The 23,028-nt window shown below is 37.9% G+C and overlaps 1 protein-coding gene across 2 annotated transcripts in view; it reads right to left on the reverse strand.

Moving 5' to 3' along the window:
• PUM3 (pumilio RNA binding family member 3) overlaps positions 1-2,543 on the reverse strand; it is a 35,466-nt gene extending 32,923 nt beyond the window's left edge. The window contains exons 1-2 of one of the 2 annotated variants that reach the window (XM_072404209.1): positions 2,410-2,543; positions 823-912 (exon numbers count right to left, since the gene is read on the reverse strand). In XM_072404209.1, coding sequence (XP_072260310.1) covers positions 823-904 — 82 coding nt within the window. In that variant the 5' untranslated portion in view covers positions 905-912; positions 2,410-2,543. Of the gene's footprint in view, positions 1-822; positions 913-2,409 lie in introns of those variants that run through there. The other variant, XM_072404210.1, reaches the window with a different exon arrangement.
• Positions 2,544-23,028: the final 20,485 nt, after the last annotated feature.

The raw sequence follows: 23,028 nt of genomic DNA on the forward strand, positions 1-23,028 counted from the left end.
TGATGCTGTGATGGCAAAGGGATTTTAATTATTCTCTTATATCATGGCATTCAGTCTTTAGAACTGCTGACGAACAGCAAATCTCCACCCAAAGCGTAGAGATATTCAAAAAGCTGGTTAGCAACTGTAGGATTTTTATTTATTTGTAACTATCTTTAATACTTGTGTGTGACTGAGAATATTGATTGCAAACTTGGTGGGGTAGGAAGAAATGCAGGCGTATTTCTACGATTGGAGGAGAGAGAACAAGCGAGAGGTGCCCTGGCACATTCTCCCCAAGAGAAAACAGCAGCGATTGTTAGCGCTTTGTCATTCAGTAATCAAACGGGACAGATTACGGGGTAATATTTAGAGACAGTTGTACAGCTGCTATTTTCATCAGTCAATCATGACACAGGCTAGGTACACATGTTCAATGGTACTCGTCCGATATTCAGCTCAGGGCTGATATCGGACGAGAATCTTGGATGTGTACAGCGCTCGTCGTCTATTGTCTGAACGACCGTCCTGGCCGATCCATAAACGATGGATGACGAACGATCATAATGGAAGTGAAGGAGTGAGAGCGAAGCAGGGTGCCGCTCTGTCCTTCTCCCCCTCTCCACAGAACAGAACAGTGCTGTATGTACAGCACTCATTCACGCATGGTGAAGTCGTTAGTTAGGATCATGAAAGATCCTTTCCAACAACAATTATTGCATGTGTGTACATAGCCTTCCTTTAAGAACACTTACTGTAAGAAATAACACATTACTGTTATAACATAAGTAGTCTGAATATCTTGGTGTTAGATTCTATAGGAAACCCAATAAAGTGATTTACCTTTTTTCTTCATTGTACCCTTAGGGGATGCCATCTGAAGTGTCTTTTTAGATTTGAACTGCTTTTTAGTTTTTCCTTCCATGGTAATCACTGTAAAAAAAAAAAAAAAAAAAAGAATAAAATATACCAGACTAAAAAAAAATTATTTATTGTAAACGTACTCTCAATAAATCCAAATATTGGATTTCCCAAACAAAGCTTTCTGAGTTATTATTAAAGCAGAACTAAAGAAGAACACACACGTGCAATAATTGTCGTAGGAAAGGATCTTTCACAATCCTTTCCAATGACAACAGACTGCACAATGCATGAACGAGTGCTGTACATACAGCGCCATTCTGCTCTATGGAGAGGGGAGAACAACAGAGCGTAAACCCCCACCCCCCCCCGCCCCCGCTCTCTCCCCTTCACTTCCATTCTGGCCGATCATGGATGCGCCAGGACAAGCGCTGAACACAATCCACTTTCTCATCCGATATCAGCCCCGAGGCGATTATCATACGAGAATCATCTGACGTGTGGATGTAGCCTAAAGCCACAATACTCACCTATCCCAGTCCCGTTGCAGGGTACCACCATCTTCCTCCACCTTTCCTTCCTGGAAATAATGTTTGGCCATTTTCATTGACCAGGATGATGTTTATTCATTCCTGTTGCATGTAGGGGAAGCTGGGATTCCCTGGCAAACAACGCTGAGCTGCTCATGCACAAAATCGGGTGACGTAGGCTGAAAAAAAAAAAAAAATTGCCGATCGCACTGCGCATGTGTGGGATCGGCAAATTTTTCTCTTTGCACCAAAAGGCTCGGGCATGTGCAGAAGAAACGCCCAAGATCCTTCGGGGATCCCTTCCGTAGGTAAACCGGGAGACTTCGCGTTCCCATTCATTCTCCATTGACCTAGGCGATCAAGAATATGGGGGCGGTGCTGCACCTTTTTTTTTATAAACAAACAAACAGAACTTTTACTTAACATAAAAGGGTTGGCTACCCTTTTACATAAAGGGAAATTTCTAAGTTTAGGTACGCTTTAAGCAAACGTGTAGACTTCGCCCACAGTCATTTCTGTGAACACAATAGGTCCGATTCCTGAAATTCAGTCAGCCCAGCACTTCTGATCCTGAACGGTGAATGTTTTGTAAATTTTACTTTGTTTTATATAAAGTCAGGGGGATTTTAGAACACCATCCCGGTGACCACTACTGCAGGACAGGAAAATCAGGTTGTCAACAGGAAAAGGTGGAAAATCTTTCTATATGTGAGTTTCTCCATTTTGGGGAAGGCTCCTCTCATACAAAAATAAAAACTGACAGGGCCCACAGAAAAATTTCATTTTAGCAGAAATATCCTTTCCATAGACTGAAGAGTTACAACATGTCTGTGAGAATATATGATTGTTAATAAAAGTAAACATTAATTAGATCCTGCAGAATGCGGGGACGGGAATAACAACGTGTTCTATACACAGGAACTGGTATCAATCAATAATATGATTAGGATTCCACGCAATGTAGTCCAGGCACAGAGCCTGTACACTTCACAATAACCCACACATGCCAGCCAGGATAACGCCACTCTCCGTTACGCACCGTATTACAGTCGCTGTTATTTCTTCCTCCGTTCACTCCTTTTATCTTCCCAAAGAAATCCAGGCCATCTACAGCATGTACACACGTGTGAACTGGAGACTGACTGCGCATGAGCAGAACTCGTTTTACGACAGCGTAAACTTTCTATGACGCTAGAATGTTAATATGTCAATAAAGCTTGTTGACAAGCGGAATCTCGCGATCCCCATGTTGGTTGGGGCACGGTCACCCAGCGCAGTGATATAGATGTGAATGGGCCGGGCTGCTGTGTGATAAAAAGTCCGACGTTGTCTAAAATAGAAAGAGAAATATTTTATACTGACGGCCCTTTTTATTTTTTTCATATCGGGTGTTACTTGAGGATTCATTTTCATAATAAAATCTGTACCTAAATCCCATGTAGTAATGCTGTGTTTTAAAATAAATTGAAAAATAGTGTGATAACAGTGCACTGTGTCCTTCAGAGACATTGCAGTGTCATAATGTCCTATTACAGCGCACTTTGTACCTTCAGCCATTATTTTTAGATGTTTATATGATATGTACCATTCCCCTCTGGGTCAGCGGTCGCCAACCATTCGGACCTCACGGAACACTAAATTTACCAGAAAAAGGAAGAGGGTCTATCTAATCCTTGAATTAATATCTTGTGTGCAAACACCAAATATATTAGATAATTTAGAAAAAGAAAAGGCTGGGGTTTTTAGGTGAAATAGTAGTTATCATGGATATGTTTAGTGTGTTATATTTGTATACGAATATAACACACTAAACAATATGAATAATAACTAATATTTTGCCTAAAACCCCCAGCCTTTTCTTTCCCTTTCCCACTAAGTTTACCAGCTATAGACATTGCATGCGTGGGGAGCAGGGTGTCTCAAAGGGTAAGAAACTTCCCCCATAGTGACGTCATGATGGCAGAACCTGCCCACCGCCCTGAGCCTGGGATCCATATAGGAAACATGGTCCATGGCTCTGGCTGCTGCGGCCCCAAGCAGGGTCCTTCCGTCTCCTGACTTCACTGGGGGGGGGTGCACCGGCCAAAGCCATGGACCACGGGTTGGTGACCGCTGTTCTGGGTAATTCTAATAGCAGCAGGGCGTAGTATTGGTATTTGTGACTCCGTTCTCTGCGGCTTTATCCCATGATCCCCAGTGCTTTCATAAAATAAAATATCCCAAAGGGGCGTTCATGACACCCTGGGCTGACAAGAAGAGAGAAGGAGCAATGCGTGTCTGCAGGGTACAGCAGCAAAGAGAGTGCTGCAATAAGAGCTGCATTTGTTTTGTTAAAGCATAACAGCAAAAAAAAACACCATTACAGATGTAACGCCAATGATCCCTCCACAAACCGAGTCCAGCAGTTCCTGGGCCATCCCGGCTTCCTTCTTCTTTCATGGTCCGAGGGAGGGCCCAGCTCTCTTCTTCATTCTTCTTCTTACATCACCCAATCTCACATTGTACAGGCACAAAATCTGGTGACGTGTCTTCCTAAAAATTTAAAAAAGTGCCGGTCCCACTTTTTTTTTTTACATTCCAGGAAAGCCCTTTTTGCTGATCTCTTTCATTTTAGGAATGTTAAATACAAATCTTGATAGCAGTGTTGAATGTTATAATAATGAAAAATCGTATCTTCCTAATGTTAACTGTACAATGAGAGCTGTACGTGTGCCTAATCCTCAGGTGTCAGAGCCAAACACTAGTAAGAACAAAAATATGCTACAATTTTTGCCATCCTTTTATATAAAGTAAAAGTCAGCTTTAATACTTTCTATTTTACCTTCAAAAGGATAATCTCAAATGCAGAAAAAGTTATGCATGTGGACAGTACTAAAATGGGGATTTTTTCTTTTTGAAAAGAAAAACACATTTGGGGGAAATATAAGAACTGACTCTGAAAATCTACTATACAAAAGCAAAGCATTGTTGCCTAAATTCAAAAGTTTAATGACATGGTTTGTAACTATTTACACCACCAGATGGCAGCATTTTCTTTATTTGCTAGTTTATTGTGGGGTTTATGGGGTTTTGTATTACTATTCTAATAAAGATTAAGACACAGCACATCTTTTTTTGAGACTGATTGACAGTCAGTCTATGGATTTAGAGATGTATCTATCACAATTTTTCTATTTTACCAGTTTCAAAATATTACTGTATTTTCAATCTAAAATGCAAAAGACAGCATTTGGTTGAATTTGTAAGTGTGGTCATGGATTTTATTATGAAACTATGGGAAATATCCCAAAACTCGCATCCTTCAAAATGACATTTGTAGGAAGAGAACAGTCACAGTCTGTTCATACTTGTACATTTCGTTACAATATATTAGTCATTCACATAAAGTATGTTGCATTTGGAATTGGCAGCCAACACATGGAAAGAGAAGAAACACCAGACCTGAATCAATATTTAACGCATGAAATTTATATGTAAGTTGCCATTCTAAATGAATTGCTATGCAACTGAAATAAATTGAACACTAGTCATGAAAAGGAAATAGAATGATCTCTATAATGTGTTTCACACAAACTTGTGCTTGAGCATACAGTGCTTTTTGCTTAAAATGCATCACAGAGAAGCAACTATAAATAAAATTGATTTGATGAGTTTGTATCAGTTGAATTGATTAGATTGTATTGACCGTTGTAGTTATGTGTTTAGCCAGGTAGATGCTCAACACGACTTAAATGGGCCTGAATTATTAAAGCTCTCCAAGACTTGAGAAAATAGACCATAACGGTGAACCTGGGTGATCCAACAAAATTGGAATAGACTTTTTCCAGTTTAAAGTAAATAAGTAAAACTGACTCAAATCAATCATAGCCTTTGATTGATTGTTTATTTCTATGAGCAACAAATGTATGTCAAATGGAGTTTAAGCCAGATATCATCATGAAGGAGAACAGACAGGAGAGTTATCTGACTATATCTGTGCAAAATTCATCTGATGATCGCACACCTCCACACAGATTTACTTACAGCATTAGGAAGCTCTTCTGATTAACCTAAGCCAGAGTTTCCTAACTAGGGTTCCTCCAGAGTTCCTTGAGCAATGAGTACTCTCAGGTCATTTTAATTGACACCAATGATTTTTTGGACTATCTGTAAGGGTGACATTCTTCCCACTGGCCAGCACTGGGGGTATAGTAATTATAGCAAGGGTTCCCTAAAGACCTGAAAGTTATCTTAAGGGACTCCCTATGTTTAAAAGGCAGATAAGCACTTCCCTAGGCCAGTGTTATCATGAAATGTTGCTCAGACGCAGCACTGTAAAAAGCAATGGAAGCTTGAAATCTGGAAAAAAGTTGCTTTTGTTTATCTATTTTTGGCCAGCCTAAAAGAACAAGGATTTAAATTCATATTTTTTAATAAGCTGATGTAATAAAACAATCATCTTTATTTTATATTTTCAGAAGTTCTTAAACATATCACCCAACTGCCAAAATCCAATTTGCAAGTATACCCCGAAAAACTCCTAAAAACTGTGCTCATGTTTCCAGCAATCATGCGCTTGTCCAGAATCCAGTAAGAGAATTGCTGTGTTCCAGAAAGCCAATACCTGTTTGAAGTTTGTGTGTTCTTCCTGTGCATGTCTGGGGTTTTTTCTTGGGGCATTCACAAGTCTGATTATTACTAGACTGCAAACTCCTCAGATAGCATGTTCAAATTGCATGAGTTCTATGCACTCTGTAAATGCAGTCTGAAATGTCAGCAATATATAAAGTAATTCAGTAATAGATAATATTTGCCTTCAGTGATCAAGTATTTTTCCTGAAATAATATTCTTTACATCTACTTCACTGCCAGATTAAGAGCCAGTTTGGTCTTCCGCTGCCACAATGTGAATGTCATATCTTTGTTGAAATCAAACAGAAAGCATAATATGTGGATCAAATAAAACGTATGCATCATTACACTTTAATTACCATATCTGTAGTGCCTTGTCATTTCTGGTTAAAAACATTAGGAATTACAGGCACGTATGCTCACAACGCTTCGCTTCCACATTATGTATTGTTATAAAGTGCTGATTGCCATCAACCTGTTCAGGACATTTTGTGGTTGCATTTTCCATCTGTTAATTTCAATTCTTTCGGTTAATTAGTGTGCTTTGGTGCGTACAGGTACTGCTCCTCAACCCATTTCAGATGACAATTACAACATAATTTACAATAGTAGGACTTACTGGAATGTTACAGCAATTCAGATTAAGGCAGCTTGGAAAGTTATTTTCTCTATTTAGAATACAATTACCCATTTTCCACATCTCACTCGTCTTACTAAATAAGTGAGTAATTATGCCTGTACATTAGGAAAATAAATTGCTTTGTCCTGTGAGTTTTATCATGAAATAATTCTAAATATCGCAATGCAGTTCCTAGCTTGTATCTCATGTAAGAGCCTAGAACAGGGGTCGGCAAACTCAGGCCTTTAGGCCAGATACGGCCTAGCTGGTGGTTCGTTCTGGCCTATCGCCCCCTGGCCAATCTGGCCTAATGCCAGCTGGTAACCCGCGGCACCGGAGCCGCGGGTTGCTGGTGGATCAGCCATGGGGTGTTAGGCACTACCGGAGCCGGAGCCACTGTAGCTCTGGAGCCACCCCCTTGCAGTTGCTCCCCTATTTATATCAGGAAAGCTACCTAAAGGTAAATCCCTCTCCTCCTCAATGCATATGAAGGAGAAGGATTTCACTTTGGGGGGGTTCCATGGTGGTGAGCGGAGCCTTTAGGGTGGGTCCGGCCTAGTGTGCTCCCGTCCACCCCATAAATGGCCTAGTGGCCATAAAACTTAGCCGACCTGGCCTAGAACAATATGCACAGATGTAGTAAACTGGTCCAGGTGTTACTATGACTCATTGTCATACTAAATATTTGATAAAAGGAACAGGTTTTAGTGTACAAATGGTCACACCCTTCCAATCCAGTGGCAACTCAAGCTCCTAATGTTCTGGACTGGGCACAATGTGGGCACAATAGCTGGCTGATGGGGTAAAGTGCACAATGGCAAAAAGTGAGCAAGATTGAAAAGAGTCTGAGCCTACTCACAGTATACACTGCACACCTTATCACTGTCTTTATATCCACAAAATTACATTGCCATATATGATATTTACATTGCACATGTTTTATAGATGCAAATTAACCATAGTACCAAATATCACTTTTTCCATTTTAGAATATGGACTTTACATTCCAGTGTACAGAACAAGGTGGTACAGAAAAAGTAATGTGCAAGTTAGTGTAAAAAGTCAGGTAGTGAAGAATAGGAAATGTTCAGTGCAAAGTACAGAATAAAGTGGTGCAAAAAATGGAACATACAGCACAGTGTGCAGAATAAGGAAGCTGGGATAGGGAACAATAAACTTTAGGAAATACACAGCACAATGTACAGAATAAGGCAGTGTGATAAAGGAAAGTACACTGCAATGTGCAGAATAATACAGTATACAATAGGGAATGTACAATGCAGCGTAAAAAACAAGGTGGTACAAAATAGCATAATGTACTAGATGTAATAGAATGTAATAGAAGAATGTACAGTACAGCTTAAAAAATAAGGTTATGACAAAGAAGCAAAGTACAGTGTAACATAGAGAATAAAGTGCAGAATAAAAAGCATACAAGCAGTATACAAAATAAGGAATTTACAGCATAGAGAAATAAGAAATGTACAGTGTAATGTTGTGATTAAAGCAGTGGAATAAGGGAACTGTACAGTGCAGTGTGCAAAATAATACAGTGCTGTGGTTAGTACACAATTACCATTTGGGGGTGATTTAGGAGAACTCTGAGTTTGTGAATGTAGGATTAAAGTAAGATAAGGGGAGGATTGTGGGGAGGACAGAGGGAAGTAATGGGAAGAGAATAATGAGATTATAAAGCAACAGTAAATCAGTTCAGGTTACTGTACACTGTGAAAAACATAGCTGAATTGGTTATTGGGATTTGGCAAAGCATTAGTTGGGGGAGGAAAGGATAGGCAGAAACAAGAGATCTGTTTTGTTTTTTATTTTAGTTGACCCAAGGAGGGATTTTGGGATGAAAGAGAAACTGGAGAATTTTTCACATTAACATGTAAGAAATTATATGTTTTTATTTTTTTTTCCTTATGTTTACTTGCTCGATATCGCTCCCTTCCTAAGAGGGTTTCACCATTCATTACGAAAAGTAGAGTTAGAAGAATGCAGATTTGTTGCCACTGAGTTCTTGCTTCTGTCGGTACAGTAGAAAACCAGACTGTGACACTACAAGGAATGGTGGAATACTTGTATGCTTTTATTTAGTCCTGATTTTCTTGAAGGTTTACTTGTAGTAATCCAGCAAATGCCATGTCAAACCAAGACCACAAAATATGACAGTTAATAATGTTTTGTGCAAGGGTCAAAGAAACCAAAACCTAAATATATTTTTGGATAATACCAGCTGCCATATGAACACAACAGAAGCATCCGCATTATGGCTGTTGGTTCAGGAGGACACAGATGAATAAAATTGATTCCTAAATGGCTCAAATAGCAATTGATCCATAGATATGTTTCACTTCCACAAACAAAGTATTATAAGCTTTCATCTGTTTATAGGTTAAATCACTCTATTAGCATACTAAATAAGGAAGGGGGATTTTAAAACACAACTATAAGCAATAGGAGCACACATCCACAATGAAACATTTTTATCTGGAAGAGAATGGCTTAGCCTGCTTGTAAATGTGGGGAACATAGAAATGAAGAATAAAAAAAATACTGAATATTATAACTAGTGTAGAATTACCAGAATGCAATCATTTTGCAATATAGTCATCTTTTAAGTTCATGTTTAAAAGCAGTGTAAGCACTCGAGTAAAATTTGGTATCAACCTTCTAGGGAACATGCTGAAAAGAGAAGAGATACTGGAGTAACAGGGAGAGGGAAAGGACAAGAGCTAATTCTATTACCCCAATCAGGCAAGAATAAAGCAAGCAACCAAATCCACCATAAAGACTGTCTGCAAGACAAATGAGTCAGGTAATACACTGTTGTAGATAATAGTTTGTTAGTTTGTTCCACCTGAAAGAATAGCCCCAATGGATAATCAAAGAGGAGTGGACTCCTATTTGCCCAGCCTGTGATTGCATATCGTGTATCTGTGGGAGGAAAAGAAGAAGAGGAAGGAGGGAAAGCCAGGCTTTTGCAGGGCAACCAGAGTTAAATTTAAAAACACAAAATGTTATTGTTCCAACAACATAATTTAAAAGATTAAGACCTGTGTCCCTATAAATAAATCCTAGGCTAACATATAACCACTAGTTTCACAAAAAATAGCAATATGGTTTGGTATCATACTGGGTTAGCTATGGCAGTAAGGTGTCCCACCCGACGCGTTTCGCCTGAACCGGGCTTCCTCAGGGGTAAGGGGAGATTTAGTATTATTGCTGGGGCTTTTTACCGCATTAAGAGCCTTGTGATACAGAATTGCTACTTGTAAGTGATTTGATAGTAAGACCAATATCAGTTTGGACGTACTTAGTAGAAGTAAATGACAGTGATCCAGCAGATAAGTGTTGTCTTCTCGAATGGAGTATTTTCAATGTGGTATGTGGGTGAGCTGTGGGCAGCCATCCAAAAGTCGGTTGCCCTTCAGAAGCCTGGCTTTCCCTCCCTCCTCTTCTTCTCTTCCTCCCACAGATACACAATGTTTTAGATAATAGCTAGAATCCCCTAGAATTTTAATTGTTTCGTCTTTCCATGAAGTTGGGTTTTAACTGCAGAAACTTCAGATCTCCAAGCTGCCAATGTTATCTAAATTTCAAAATCTGATGGACAGAAATATAAACTTTTTGTCTTGTAAAAACACAACACATATTTGTATATAAAGGCATACTTAAAATTGTGCCTGCTGTTCAATAATAACAAACAGAAAAATGATTGCAATGACAGTCCATCCCTGTTCCTTTACGACTGTCTAAAGGAAAGATGCAGGACCTCCACCATCTCAATCACATAGAATAAGATTGGCACAGAACATCTCATTTGATAGGTTGTAATGTGTAAGAAAATGTTACCCAAGTACTGCATTGGTTTATCGATTGGAGAAAAATTAGGTACAGTTATGGCTACTTAAAAATAGTATACTATTTGAATAATTAGGTGAATGGACCTGTGTACTCCCATGAAGTGCAAGTTTCAGGTCCAGCTAAGTCAATAGGAGTTCATGTTTTTCCTGAGCAATGAAATGCCCCCCACACAGTACTGAATGATAAAAAAATTAAAAAAATAGTATTTTCATAAAAGCAGCTCTATAACTTTTTTTCAGGAACATACAAGTATTCATAATACATTTTAAATTATGTGTTGGTAAAGATTCTAGGAATGCGTGATTATGTAAATTATATAATTATAAAAAGTATTTTTGCCATACATATGTTTTTTTCCTAGCAACATTTGCTTGATTTTTTCACTGCATGTCATAGGACATCTAAATTCAAAGCATGTAGTTGTTCATGGCTCATTTGTCAGACTAAAATACCAGATTCAGCAGGGATAGATGTGGCACAAAACCATCTTGTACTTTTATTTGTTCTCATAAATGTCCTCTAATTGAATATGAAACCATGAATTAAGTCTATAAATCACATTCACTTAGAGATGTGATATCTTTGCAAAAAAGAACGTTGCAATATAGCAATAAAGAGTAAAATATTTATGATTAGCAGATTACTGCCAAAATCTCTTCTGCATACCATATATTCCATTGATTTATAAATCATTTACCTGTCCAAGCTTCTCACGATATCCATTTGCATCCGTTGCTGCTTTTTCGTATTTAAGCCAGAAATTCTAAAAAACATCTACCAAAATATTTAAATAGGGTTTACATTCAAAGGGTCTTCATTAAAGGACACATAAAAGCATATTTTATATCATTCAGCAACCCATAGTTTATTGTTCTGATGGCTCTAAATTCTTGAAAGGTGAAACCTGATTGGAAGTTGTGAACTATTATGCTCCATAATTAAAATGACCTAATCCATTCTTTTTGCTATGCTACCTAACAACACCCTGTCCTTTAAGGCTGTTAACGTTTCATTGCTCTCCTTGTCCCTGTTGGCAAAATTCTCTTACAACTTAAAATTGGTGCCATCAACATTCATGATATGTTTCTGTAAAATCTGTAAAAACTCAGAAGCAAAAAGTAAAGAAAAATCATTTTATTTTAGACACATGTTCATATACTGAATGTATACGCCATAACAAAATAAAATCCTACATTTTAGTGAACCAGCATAGGGAGGTGTCTTTTACACAATAGATTCTGCTTTGTATGTCTGCAGTGGTAAAAAGCAAAGCATTCACAACAACTGGTTGGGTAAAGTATTCATCAGGTGCTGCCCTTCACAGACAGGTGAGGTTGATGCTATAAAAGCTCTTGTCATACCAGTATTTTACAAAGCACACCATTTGCAATTTTCTAGGAAGCAACCATACTCTTAGTAGAAATGATTGTCCTATACCAGCATCCTGCAGACATGGGCCTTGGTCTCCGTTTAAACCAGTTGTCTCTTTGCAGAGAGAAGATATCCTTCCCTACAGCACAACAGGCTTTTCTATTCAGGATGTGGCTGCTTTCTAAGGAAGGTTATTTGTAAGACATTGGACAGGTTTTGTTTTAAAGCACCTGTACAGGTAGTCCCCGGGTTACATACGAGATAGGCACTGTAGGTTTGTTCTTAAGTTGAATTTGTATGTAAATCAGAACACAAACATTATTTTAATGAATGCAATTAGCACAGATGTTTGTCTCAACATATTATTAGGCAGCGTGGTGTCAGTTACTGTACAAAAAAAAAAACAAAACAAAACAAAAAAAACTTTCTGGAGCAAAGACATTCATTAATTTCTGGAGCAAGCTGTGCTTTGAAATGCAAAAAGAAACAACTGCAGAGATTATCTTGGTCATTAAAGAGTTACAAGAGGCTGGATTCAGTACTTAAGATCACCCACAACCCTTAGCTGTGTTTAGAAAAAGATTTCTTCTGCAAATCATGCAAGCTACCTCCCCTCCCCCCATCAAGTCTCCGTCCTGCACACAAGCAAGCAGGGAAACCCTGATAATATCTAGGAGTCATCTGCATGTCTGATGTCCTTAACTCGGGGACTACCTGTATTGTATTTAGCTAATTAAAACTTAAAAGGTTCAATTAGGCATTAACATGCAAATATTGTACAGCAGCACCTCACTAGCAATACCAATAACAATTAGATTATTATAAAAAGTAAATGATCTATTAGCACGCATTATCCTTCTACAGTATTATAGGGGGTGATAGATCTGCCCTTCACCATTTGTATTACAGTGATCTACCATGTTATTTCTACCATCAATTTTTGTGAAGGAAGGTAGAGTTGTTCAGATTTGCTACAGTTTAAGGACTATTCAGGCAAACTGAGACAAAAACTTTTGTCAGAATATTATATTTAAAAATAAACTGAAGCTTGCTTTAAACATTAACTGTGAGTCTGTTAACTGTGCAATTGACACTCATTGCCTGCTGTGTAAATTAACAATGGGCTTACATTAATTGTTACTTATGTAAATGTCGGCTGTAAGCCCATAGTCAACGTATACGTCAGGCAGAATTCCAATAAGCTGGTGGTTGTACCATATGAAGAACAACATTGTTATTTGATTCCAGGAAAACGGAGCCAAGTGTTGGATTCTTATCCAAGACTTTATTAATAAACAGTATATATCCCACAGATTTATAATATCTACATACTCTGGGAGAGATATTTCTTCAATTTTTCCAAATAAAACTGAAATTTTATCTGTTAGCTTGTTACTGGTCACCAGTATCTAAAATAAAGACATACAAAATAATTATATTTTAGGTTAAAGCTGGGTGGGAAGAAATTGAAGGTGGGTGATGACCCCTATATTGTGACCCAGCTCTTCCGTAACCACCCAAAAACAGCCGGGTGATTACTGAATAGTGCCAGTTGTGGCAGAGGCTAGGGAGAACACTGTTGTATGCCACTAGGTGGCAAAACAAGTACGACCATAGAAAAATACGACCATAGAATTCACTACCAGCAAATTTCAGACAATACATCTGGGGGCTATACAATATACATTTTTTTTTTGTATATGTTTTTTATGTAAGGATAAATACATAAGAACAATAATATATGCATTTACAATAAAATAATTTGAATACAGAAAATTTAGCAGACAGTTAGCATACTATATAAAACAGGTGTTTACACTTCAAATTCAAAGATCCAAAGAAAAACAGAGAAACCAAGAGGAGATGAAGTATTGTGATTGTTATTAGAACAATAGAAACTATTACAATATATCATATAAGATGTATTGTATCAACAACTTCCATAACCACCGGACGGTCATTAGCAATCAATCTCAGGGCATACCATGAGGTATGTTTGAAAGTTATCATTATTTGTTGCCTTTTAGTTTTAGATTGAGTCTCTATAAAAGATTCCCATACCTCCAAAAATTTTGAGACCTTAACCTCCTTATCTAAAGAGGCCTCCGTCCATGCCATACGGAACACGTGGGCCTATTTCTTTTTAAAAAGTCCTAGAGTAGGCGGATAGGATCCTAGCCATTTGTACAGGATTGTTATTTTGGCCACTGGTGATATTATAGCTAACAAATTGCGACTTCCCCTAGTTATACGTGCTCCATTCAAAGTGAATGTTTCAAAGATCGCCCATTCCAGTGTTAAGGGAACATAATTTGTTAAGGTAACATAATTGGTTACTGATCGCCAAAAATATTTTTTTTTAGGGCAATCCCAGAAGGCATTATACAAATCTGCCTGCTCTTGTACATTTGGGACACTGAGGGGTGGTACTATAGTCCAGTGGTCCCCAACCTTTTGAGGCTCCTGGACAACTAAATGCACCGACTCCGGACTGCGCATGTGTAGGGAGCCATGTGTCACTCAAATGGGAAGAAACTTCCCCCCAGAGTTATGTAATGATGCCAGAACCCACCCACTCTCCAGACACAACCCGCCCACCGCCCTGAGCCTGCGATGTCTCCAGGAGACGTGGTCCGCGGGGCTCTGGCCGGTGCGCCCTCCAATGGGGTCCTTCTTCTGATTCTGCTGGTGGGTGCACCAGCCAGAGCCACGGCCCACCTGTCAGACGCCCGTGGCTCACTATTGGGCCTTGGACTGGGGGTTGGGGACCCCTACTATAGTCCATGAGGTAAGCTCAGTGTGGGGAGATACTGTATATACTCCATGGTATACCCTAAAAGTGCCTGTGCATTATCTCACAACTTTGAATATAGAGAGCCTGGGTTGAATTCTTTTTCCTATGGTGTAAAGTGTGGAAGGCACTGTACAGTCATATATTGACTATATTGACTATATTGAGTGCATACAATAGGAAAAATAGTAATGCAATATTTTTATTTCTGTAACCGAGAATATTCTAGAATATATTTGTCTTGAACTGCCGAAATGACCTTCGTGTTCTATAGTTTAGAGTGATAGGAAATAAACAGCAAAACTCATCTAAATCAGCTGAATTTCCTTATCCAATAGTCATTGGAACAGTACCACTCATCATACAACACAACAAATATGACAACTTTTTGTATTTCAGAAATACATAGGGGTCTATTTATAAAGTAGTAAATCTAATATATACATAATCTTTTTCTGGGGGAGAATCTTCCAGGTGTTTTTAATGGCAGTGACTGATTCTCCACCAGAGAATTTTTTGGTGAATGTCAGATTAACTTCTTTATAAATAGAAATGTTAATCTCTATATATGATAAAGTGAGTATAAAGTACTCTTATTAGTTGTTAATATTGCTTTATGCCGTAGGATAATTACTGTTATTATTTCCTATTATAAACCATTCACTTAAATATCTGGTATTGTCAGACATGAGATCCTACAATGAGCTAGAGAGCAATGTGCAACAGAACAGCGTGACACACAGACAAATAACAGCACATTCAACACTTACCACTGCATGACATGAATTCGAGCAGAACACCGATGACGCCTACAGTAATTAACGCTGATTGCTTTTCAACACGATAGTGCTCTGTATCCTGGCTAACCAGACATTTAAAGAGGAATTAAACTGAAAACTGCATAAAACCAAAAAATTAGACTTACTTTCAGTCCTGCAGGGCAGTCCGATCCATGTGGAGGTGTCTTCCTTCGGGGCCCATGTCGTCCCGGCATCCGTCCCTGAGGCGGCGCGTCGGGGCTCTTCTTCTGGGTTCTTCATCCTACGTCACTCGACCTAGGCGCGAGATCAGGTGAGGTAGGATAGAAAAAAAACCTGCCGATCTTACTGCACATGTGTGAGATCTTCAGATTTTTTCTTTTTTCACGAAAAGGCTCGGGCCTAGGCGATAGAGAGTTAGGGGGCAGTGATGCACACTTTTTTTTTTAAAAAACAACAAACAACATAATTTTTACTTTATATAAAATGGTTGTCTACTCCTACTTTCTGCTCTCAAAACCCATCTTTTCAATCTTGCCTACCTGTCTTCTGTCTCTTAAAACCTTCCTATCACTCCATATCTTCCCTCCTTTTTTGTGTTACTTCCCCCACCTCCTAGATTGTAAGCTCTTTGGGGCAGGGTCCTCCCCTCCTGTGTCACTGTCTGTATCTGTCTGTCATTTGAAACCCCTATTTAATGTACAGCTCTGTGTAATATGTTGGTGCTATATAAATACTGTTTATTAATATTAATAATAACAATAATAATAATAATATTATTAAGAAATAGGATCCATACTCTTTGTATTTATGTACCTCGGGGTGCCTTTCTCTAGAACAAGGTATGAGGTGTAGTTGTTTTTAAGGACCCCAATATCTGTTAATTAGCCAATGAGATCTACCTCCTTTATTGGTTTTGATTTTTAGAAATTTTTCATAATTTTTACATTAAATATTAAATAATTTTACATTAAATAATGTGCATGAAATCACAAGTAAGCAAAGGATTTTATGACATCTTGTTTGAGGATTTTAGTTTCACATGAGTAGCTTTATTTCCTAAGGTATATTTTTTTCAGCCACTAATCATTTCTTCTCGAAGGAACAACCTTTGTGTAACCCTTGACAGATGGCTTTTCTTGGGTACGCATTTATATTTCACCCAGTAAATAATAGAGTTGTCCAAAAAAAAAAAAAAACCTGTCCAGTGCTACAGTGTGATATATACAGATTTCCCATGGCCTGGTCAGAATAATAGTTTGTTACAGTCCTAAATCAGTGCAGGTAGAGGGAAGAATACCAGTTTATCACAAAGAGCACCATCAGCTAGTCATTCATCTCACTCTCTTGAACACAAGCCAGAAGAACATCTAGTAAAACTATCACTGTATCACTTATAATAGCCGATCCACTATTCCTTTGACAAATAAGCAGAAACTCTAGAAGGGAGCGCTGGACACAAAGAGCTGAGCAACTAACAGAGCCAACAACTTTTCTGCTTTGTAGATAAACTACTCTATGGTTCTGGCAGCTATGGAGGACAGTGCGGGTGTTCAATAAAACTAATGTTAACGTAATTTAATGATCTTGTTACGGTTTTTGATGTTTCCTAATCAAATCCTGTTGTATTTTTTATCTTGCTATGGTCCTGCTATGGCCTAACCTGGAATTTACAAGGTTCATTTACAAGTGTACAACACAACGCCCTGGAGTGTGATGCTATGGGCCCATATCATCTAATGGTACTGGGTATTAGTTCCTGCTGGGACCTTCTAGTCACACCTTTAGTGACTTTAAGTCAGTGGCCCCCATTTTTTGGACGTCACGGACCACTAAATCTACGGACTCCAGACCGCGCATGCATGGGAAGCCATGTATCATTTAAAGGGGAAGAAACTTCCCCCCAGAGTGACGTCATGATGCCAAAACTCACACACTCCCCCAGGTCTGAGCCTGCGATAGGAGAGTAGATGGGTTGTGTACAGAGACACAATCCGCTCATTGCCTTGAGCCTGCGATGCATACGGAAGACATGGTCCAAAATTTCCTCTGGTGGTCCACGGACCACAGGTTGGGGACTGCGCCTTAAATTATACATAGGAAATAATCAGCAAGATTCCAGAGTAAAACCTCACTCACTGGCTCCTAGGTTCCAGTCTTCATGACCGTGCTTCCAGTTCCGTTTCTGATTCCATCTCACAGCTGGACTTACCCCTGACCATAATTTCTGTATGTAGCCCACCCTAACTCTTTCTTTTTTTGACAATCCTGTTGGCACAGTTTCTGATCAATTTCTTGTCTTTCAACATGATCCAATTTCTGTTTTCTCTATTTTACATAGTTGCTAATTTGTAAAGTAATGCTTTGCATTTTTTAATAAATACATTGCCAACGAACTATGGGTTTCCTATGAGAGAACAGCAGACCTTGTTTTCTTTCAGATACATTAGATCTGATTTATTAAAGCTTTCCAAGACTGGAGAAGATAGACTATCATGGGAGAACCTGGGTGATCCAGGAAAAGTGAGATGGATTTCTTAAAATAATTTGCTATTACAGTGGTACCTCGGTATAAGTCCGCTTTGGAATAAGTCCAACTTGGTATAAGTCCAACTTTGCTTGGTATACAACCTTTGTGCTAGAACTTGTATGGGTCAAAACGCTACCCTTATTTACCTCTCTTGAGACAAAGCCACGACTGCCCACGAGCGTCAGTACGTCAGTTACTACCATCCAGTGAACAACCTGCACTATAACTCTCTGTGAATTACAGAACATCTCTTCCTCCTCCTGTCTCAGCATTATCCTAGAAGGCACTTGACTCTTCTCAGTAAGGTAAAGTGAGGTTAAATTTTCATTTATTTCATCTAATTGCATTTGCAATTATGTATTTTATTATTAAGTAGTGTTTCAATTACTTTATACAGCCCCATCAACATATAATATGCCAAAAGCAATAGGATTTTTTTTTTCATGGGAACGGATTAATCTTTTTCCTTCTATTTCCTATGGGAAAAAATTGTTGCTATTTCCTATGCTGTTTGGTATAAGTCCAAGGATCTGGAACGGATTAAGGACTTATACCAAGGTACCACTGTATTTGCCAAATATTTTGATTCCTGAACCAAATCCATTCGGGGTTAGCTGGATCATCCAGGTTCACCCATGACTGTCTATCTTCTCCAATCTTGGAAGCTTTATTAAATCAGTCCCATTAACAAGCTCAAATTGTAACCTTGTGCAGAGGAATAGGCAGTAAGGAAATCATTTGAGTATGAAAAACTTATTCTGAAACTACTGAGCTCTGTAAGTGATAGACTTTTACAAAAGATAAGGAGAAACTAGAGAACATGTAAAAAAAGAACCTGAAGCTTCACCTCTTGGCTAAGATGTAAATATAAAATATAATAGGTACCATGCAATTTGAAATGAGACAATAGAGTTTATAGTGGATCAAAGACTTATATACTTACAGTATATGAAAGTAAAGTACAACTATTGTGTAGCACTGCAAAGAAGCCTGAAAATGGTTGCCCCCATGTTCACATTAATAATTAGTAATTAACCTTCCTAGCGGTAACCCCAACTTTGACTCGGGGTAGAAAAAAATTGCTGAAAGAAGTACCCACGAGTCACACTCCGTCTTCTTCCGACATCTTCTGCACACAATGACGTTGGTGCGTGTGTACATTGCCTGCGGAACGGGAAATTCAAAATCCATTTGTATTGCATTCAATACAAAATAACTGTATTGAATGCAATACATTGGATTTATATGTGTAAAAGAACATTTATTTTACAGTATATATAATAGTATGACCATATTATTATTTTTTTTAATGTTAAAAAAATTAATAAAAACTATATATATTTATGATTTTTTTTTTTTTTTTAATTTCATATTTTGACATGATTTTGTGCTTTCAAACTTTATTATACCCATACTAATATATTATACTGTAAAATAAATTTTCATGAAAAACAATGTACCGCCTTTAGACATATAAAAACTGAAAGATATGTCCCACTAGGGAGGTTAAAACTATGCACAGAAACAACTTTTAAAACTGAAATCATCTATTTTTAAAGATGATCTCTTTATATGCATATTTAAAAATCACTGAAACTGCTGAGATGAGGGGGGCTGTTTATAAAAGTCCCAAAAAGTATATAGGATTATTTATATTATATATTATATATATTATAAGTTTTATTAAAATTATAATTAAAAATTATAATTAAGATTTTATATATTTATTTATTTATGATTTTATCCAAATTCTTCTTTAAATTTTGAATTTGCTGCAACTGTCTAGTGTATCTAGCATAGCTTCAGATATCTGCAATATCCCACTTTCAGCTCCACCTTTATTATTGCGTTCTTCACCTAAAAACCTCAGCCTGAAACTGTATTGGAGATGATGGGGTGGTGGGGAAGCTATAAAATCCATATTAATAAAAATGAAAAGAAGACAAAACAACCACCACTAATTCTCAGGTTTTCGGACATCTTTGCGTTAATCAGGTAATCAAGATAATAAAACAGAAAGCTCCTTAGTACACACCTTGGAAAGATTAATACATTTTGAATAGATAGGAGACACCCCATGTTTGGGTTTTTTTTTTCTTGTACATTTTGTTTTTTTTTACTTTCATGCAACAACATTATGTCCCTTTGTATCTGTAACACAGAAGTACTCCAAGTTACCAGCAGATCTCTAGTGACATCTACTGGATTATTAGGGATGCTGGTTTGGGTTTCAGATAACTAAATGATTAAATAAGCCTAGTGAATACAGAACATCTGAATTTTCAAAAACACATGCATTTAGGTTTGCAATTTTTTTTCTGCGAACAAGACAGAAAATAGACACAGAATAGACAGTACAGGTCACATTGAGATGTGGAAAACAGAATGGCCTAGGCTGATATGCGATAAGTGGCAGAGGCTGAAGTGTGTAGGAGTCAGCATAGACAAAATTCAAAATGGTGGTACCAGCACCATTGAGAGGAGAAAGCCAGAAACAGTTCAGAGAGGAAAACACAGAGCTACGATGCTAGAGGGAAAATATACAAAACTGTGACACATTGCTATCGAAATAAGAATAAGAATTTAATTTAATAAAGCAGTAGATGGATTCTGAGCTGTTAATGTTAGCAAAAAGTCACCTTTTAGATTTCAATTTGCAGCCAGCTATGATTGTATAGCATTTCTAGCTAAATTGTAACCATGGAAAAGGTGCAAAAAATGACCCCAACAGTGTAGATATTGCGTGTGAAAAATGTAATATCTTGACTAAATGTAAAAACATCTTATACATAAAAATACAGCCTTTTACATAGCAGTAGAGCCGTGTCTAGGATAACTCTGTACTGTATCTGACTTTTTATATTGAAAGTATCGGCAATATGAATATTTAAGCATTAGTTTTGATTCAGTGCAACTTTTGCAGCTAGAACCTTATTGTGTACATACAGCCTGTGCTAGAAACAGGACAAATACCAGCTACATCTAACCTACATAGGGAGGTACATTGGGAAAAAGGTATTTATCAAATGGAAAAAAATAAGCTCACATTTAAGGGAGTGGAGTAATGTTTAATATTGTTGGAGTAATGTTTAATATGTGATGTATCGTGTAAACAGTTAGCAGTGTTTATGGTAGAACAAGTAGTACAGGGTAGAACAATAAGGCACATGGTTGAGTGACCTTTCTTATAGCGGTGGTCAGAGGGAAGAATACCCTTGGTTAACTATTCAGAACACAAGTGGAACGTTTGTGGTGGCACTCCTTCTTGGCCTGCAATTGGGATATACAAAATATATGTACTTTCTGTGCCTGTGGAACAGTCGTGATGACAGCAACCATTGCAAAGTGAAAGAATGGCCACCCAGAGCTGAACGCACTGTTGGCCAGTACAAGGTGAAGCATAAATCAATCATTCATCCACAGAAAGTTTACCTTCCGCCACTTCATATTAAAGTTGGATTAATGAAAAACTGTTGTTGCAATGGATGGTGATAGTATGGGTTTTCAGTATCTGAATGAAAAGTTTGGAAAAGTTATAACAGATGCTAAACTGAAAGCAAGCATTTTTGTTGGTCCTCAAATCCGCAATTCGATGCATGACGCCACATTCAGAGACAAACTCAACACACTTGAATTTGCTGCTTGGGATTTATTTATGCTAGTTGCACAAAACTTTCTGGGCAACCAGCGAGCTGAAAACCATGCTGAACTCGTGAACAACATGCTAACACCATACCATCAACTTGGCTGCCGAATGTCACTCAAAATTCATGTCTTACATTCCCATCTGGACTTCTTCACACAAAATTTGGGTGATGTAAGTGATGGACAAGGGGAGATGTTCCACCAGGACATTTCTGTTATGGAAACAAGATTTCAAGGTCAGTGCAACCCCAACATGATGGGTAACTACTGCTGGTTTCTGCAACGGGAGACAGGGGAGGGCCACAAACGCAAAAGCAAGTGCCTGAAACACTTCTGAAGAGTACATGTGTGTTGAACAAGGACAAGGTGAATTATGTGTAATTGTATAAGTAGTTGCAACATTAAACTACGTTTTTTGTAATGTCATGGAACTAAAAGTTAGGTATAGAAATTACATAGTAACTGCGGAACGAGAGAATGTAACTAATCATATCTATATACGGAATTAACCTAAGATCCTGACAACCTAGGAAAAATTGGACTTCAGATTTGGATTCAGAGCACTTGATTTAGTATAGCACACATGGATTAGACCAAGTAGCAGACAATATTTATATTTTGTGATGCAGTGAGCTAATATTAAGTATATATTTAGTAAAATAAAAAATAAAACCTTCTTCACACACCCACACTATCCTTTGGTATTGAATTTTTCACCAAGGCATATATACAGTATAGTAAACTAGGAAAACAAACAAGCCCTTTTCATAGCTCCTGAAGTGCTCTTCTATGTTCTGACTGCTCTTCTGTGGAGATGGAGAATCATTTCTACCTGATAGAACTTTTATGGAATTCCTAAAGTTTATTCTGTTTATATTTTACCCACATGTGACAGCACACCTCCATGATTTTTAATAACCGAAATACAATCAATGAAAAGTGCTACTATGGAAGGGACGGTATGAAGATCTTACTAATTTTCTTAATATTTTATATTGCTGCATGATCCTGGCAGCATGCCAGCCCTCTAATGTAAACACACTGATGGTGATTCTAAGCTATTAGAAACCACCTGGAACCTGACTGCACAGTCTATGTAACTTTGAGAGTCTGTACTAATATGTTAGTATTTTAATTTTGTAAATGGAACAGTGGGATTGTCCAATCTAGGCAGATATAAAAGACACACATAACTGTAGAATAAATGTATTTTGTTAAATGTGAGCTGTGTAAGTGGATGATTTTGACCTGGTATGAGCCTTTAGCAGTTCCTTATTAGGGTGAAGCACAAGATAAAGAAGCAGTACAGCGAGCCCATCAGTATGAGAGCTGTGAAGAAACATGGTGATAGGAAGAGAAAGAATGACAGAAAGATCATCACTGTGTCACCTATCCTTTCACTGTCCAATCACAAGCTGGGGTTGTTCCAGGATGACCTAAGCTTAAGCTACGTACACACTTCCAAT

This window comes from Pyxicephalus adspersus, chromosome 3 (genome assembly GCF_032062135.1).
Source record: "Pyxicephalus adspersus chromosome 3, UCB_Pads_2.0, whole genome shotgun sequence".
NCBI lineage: Eukaryota > Metazoa > Chordata > Amphibia > Anura > Pyxicephalidae > Pyxicephalus > Pyxicephalus adspersus.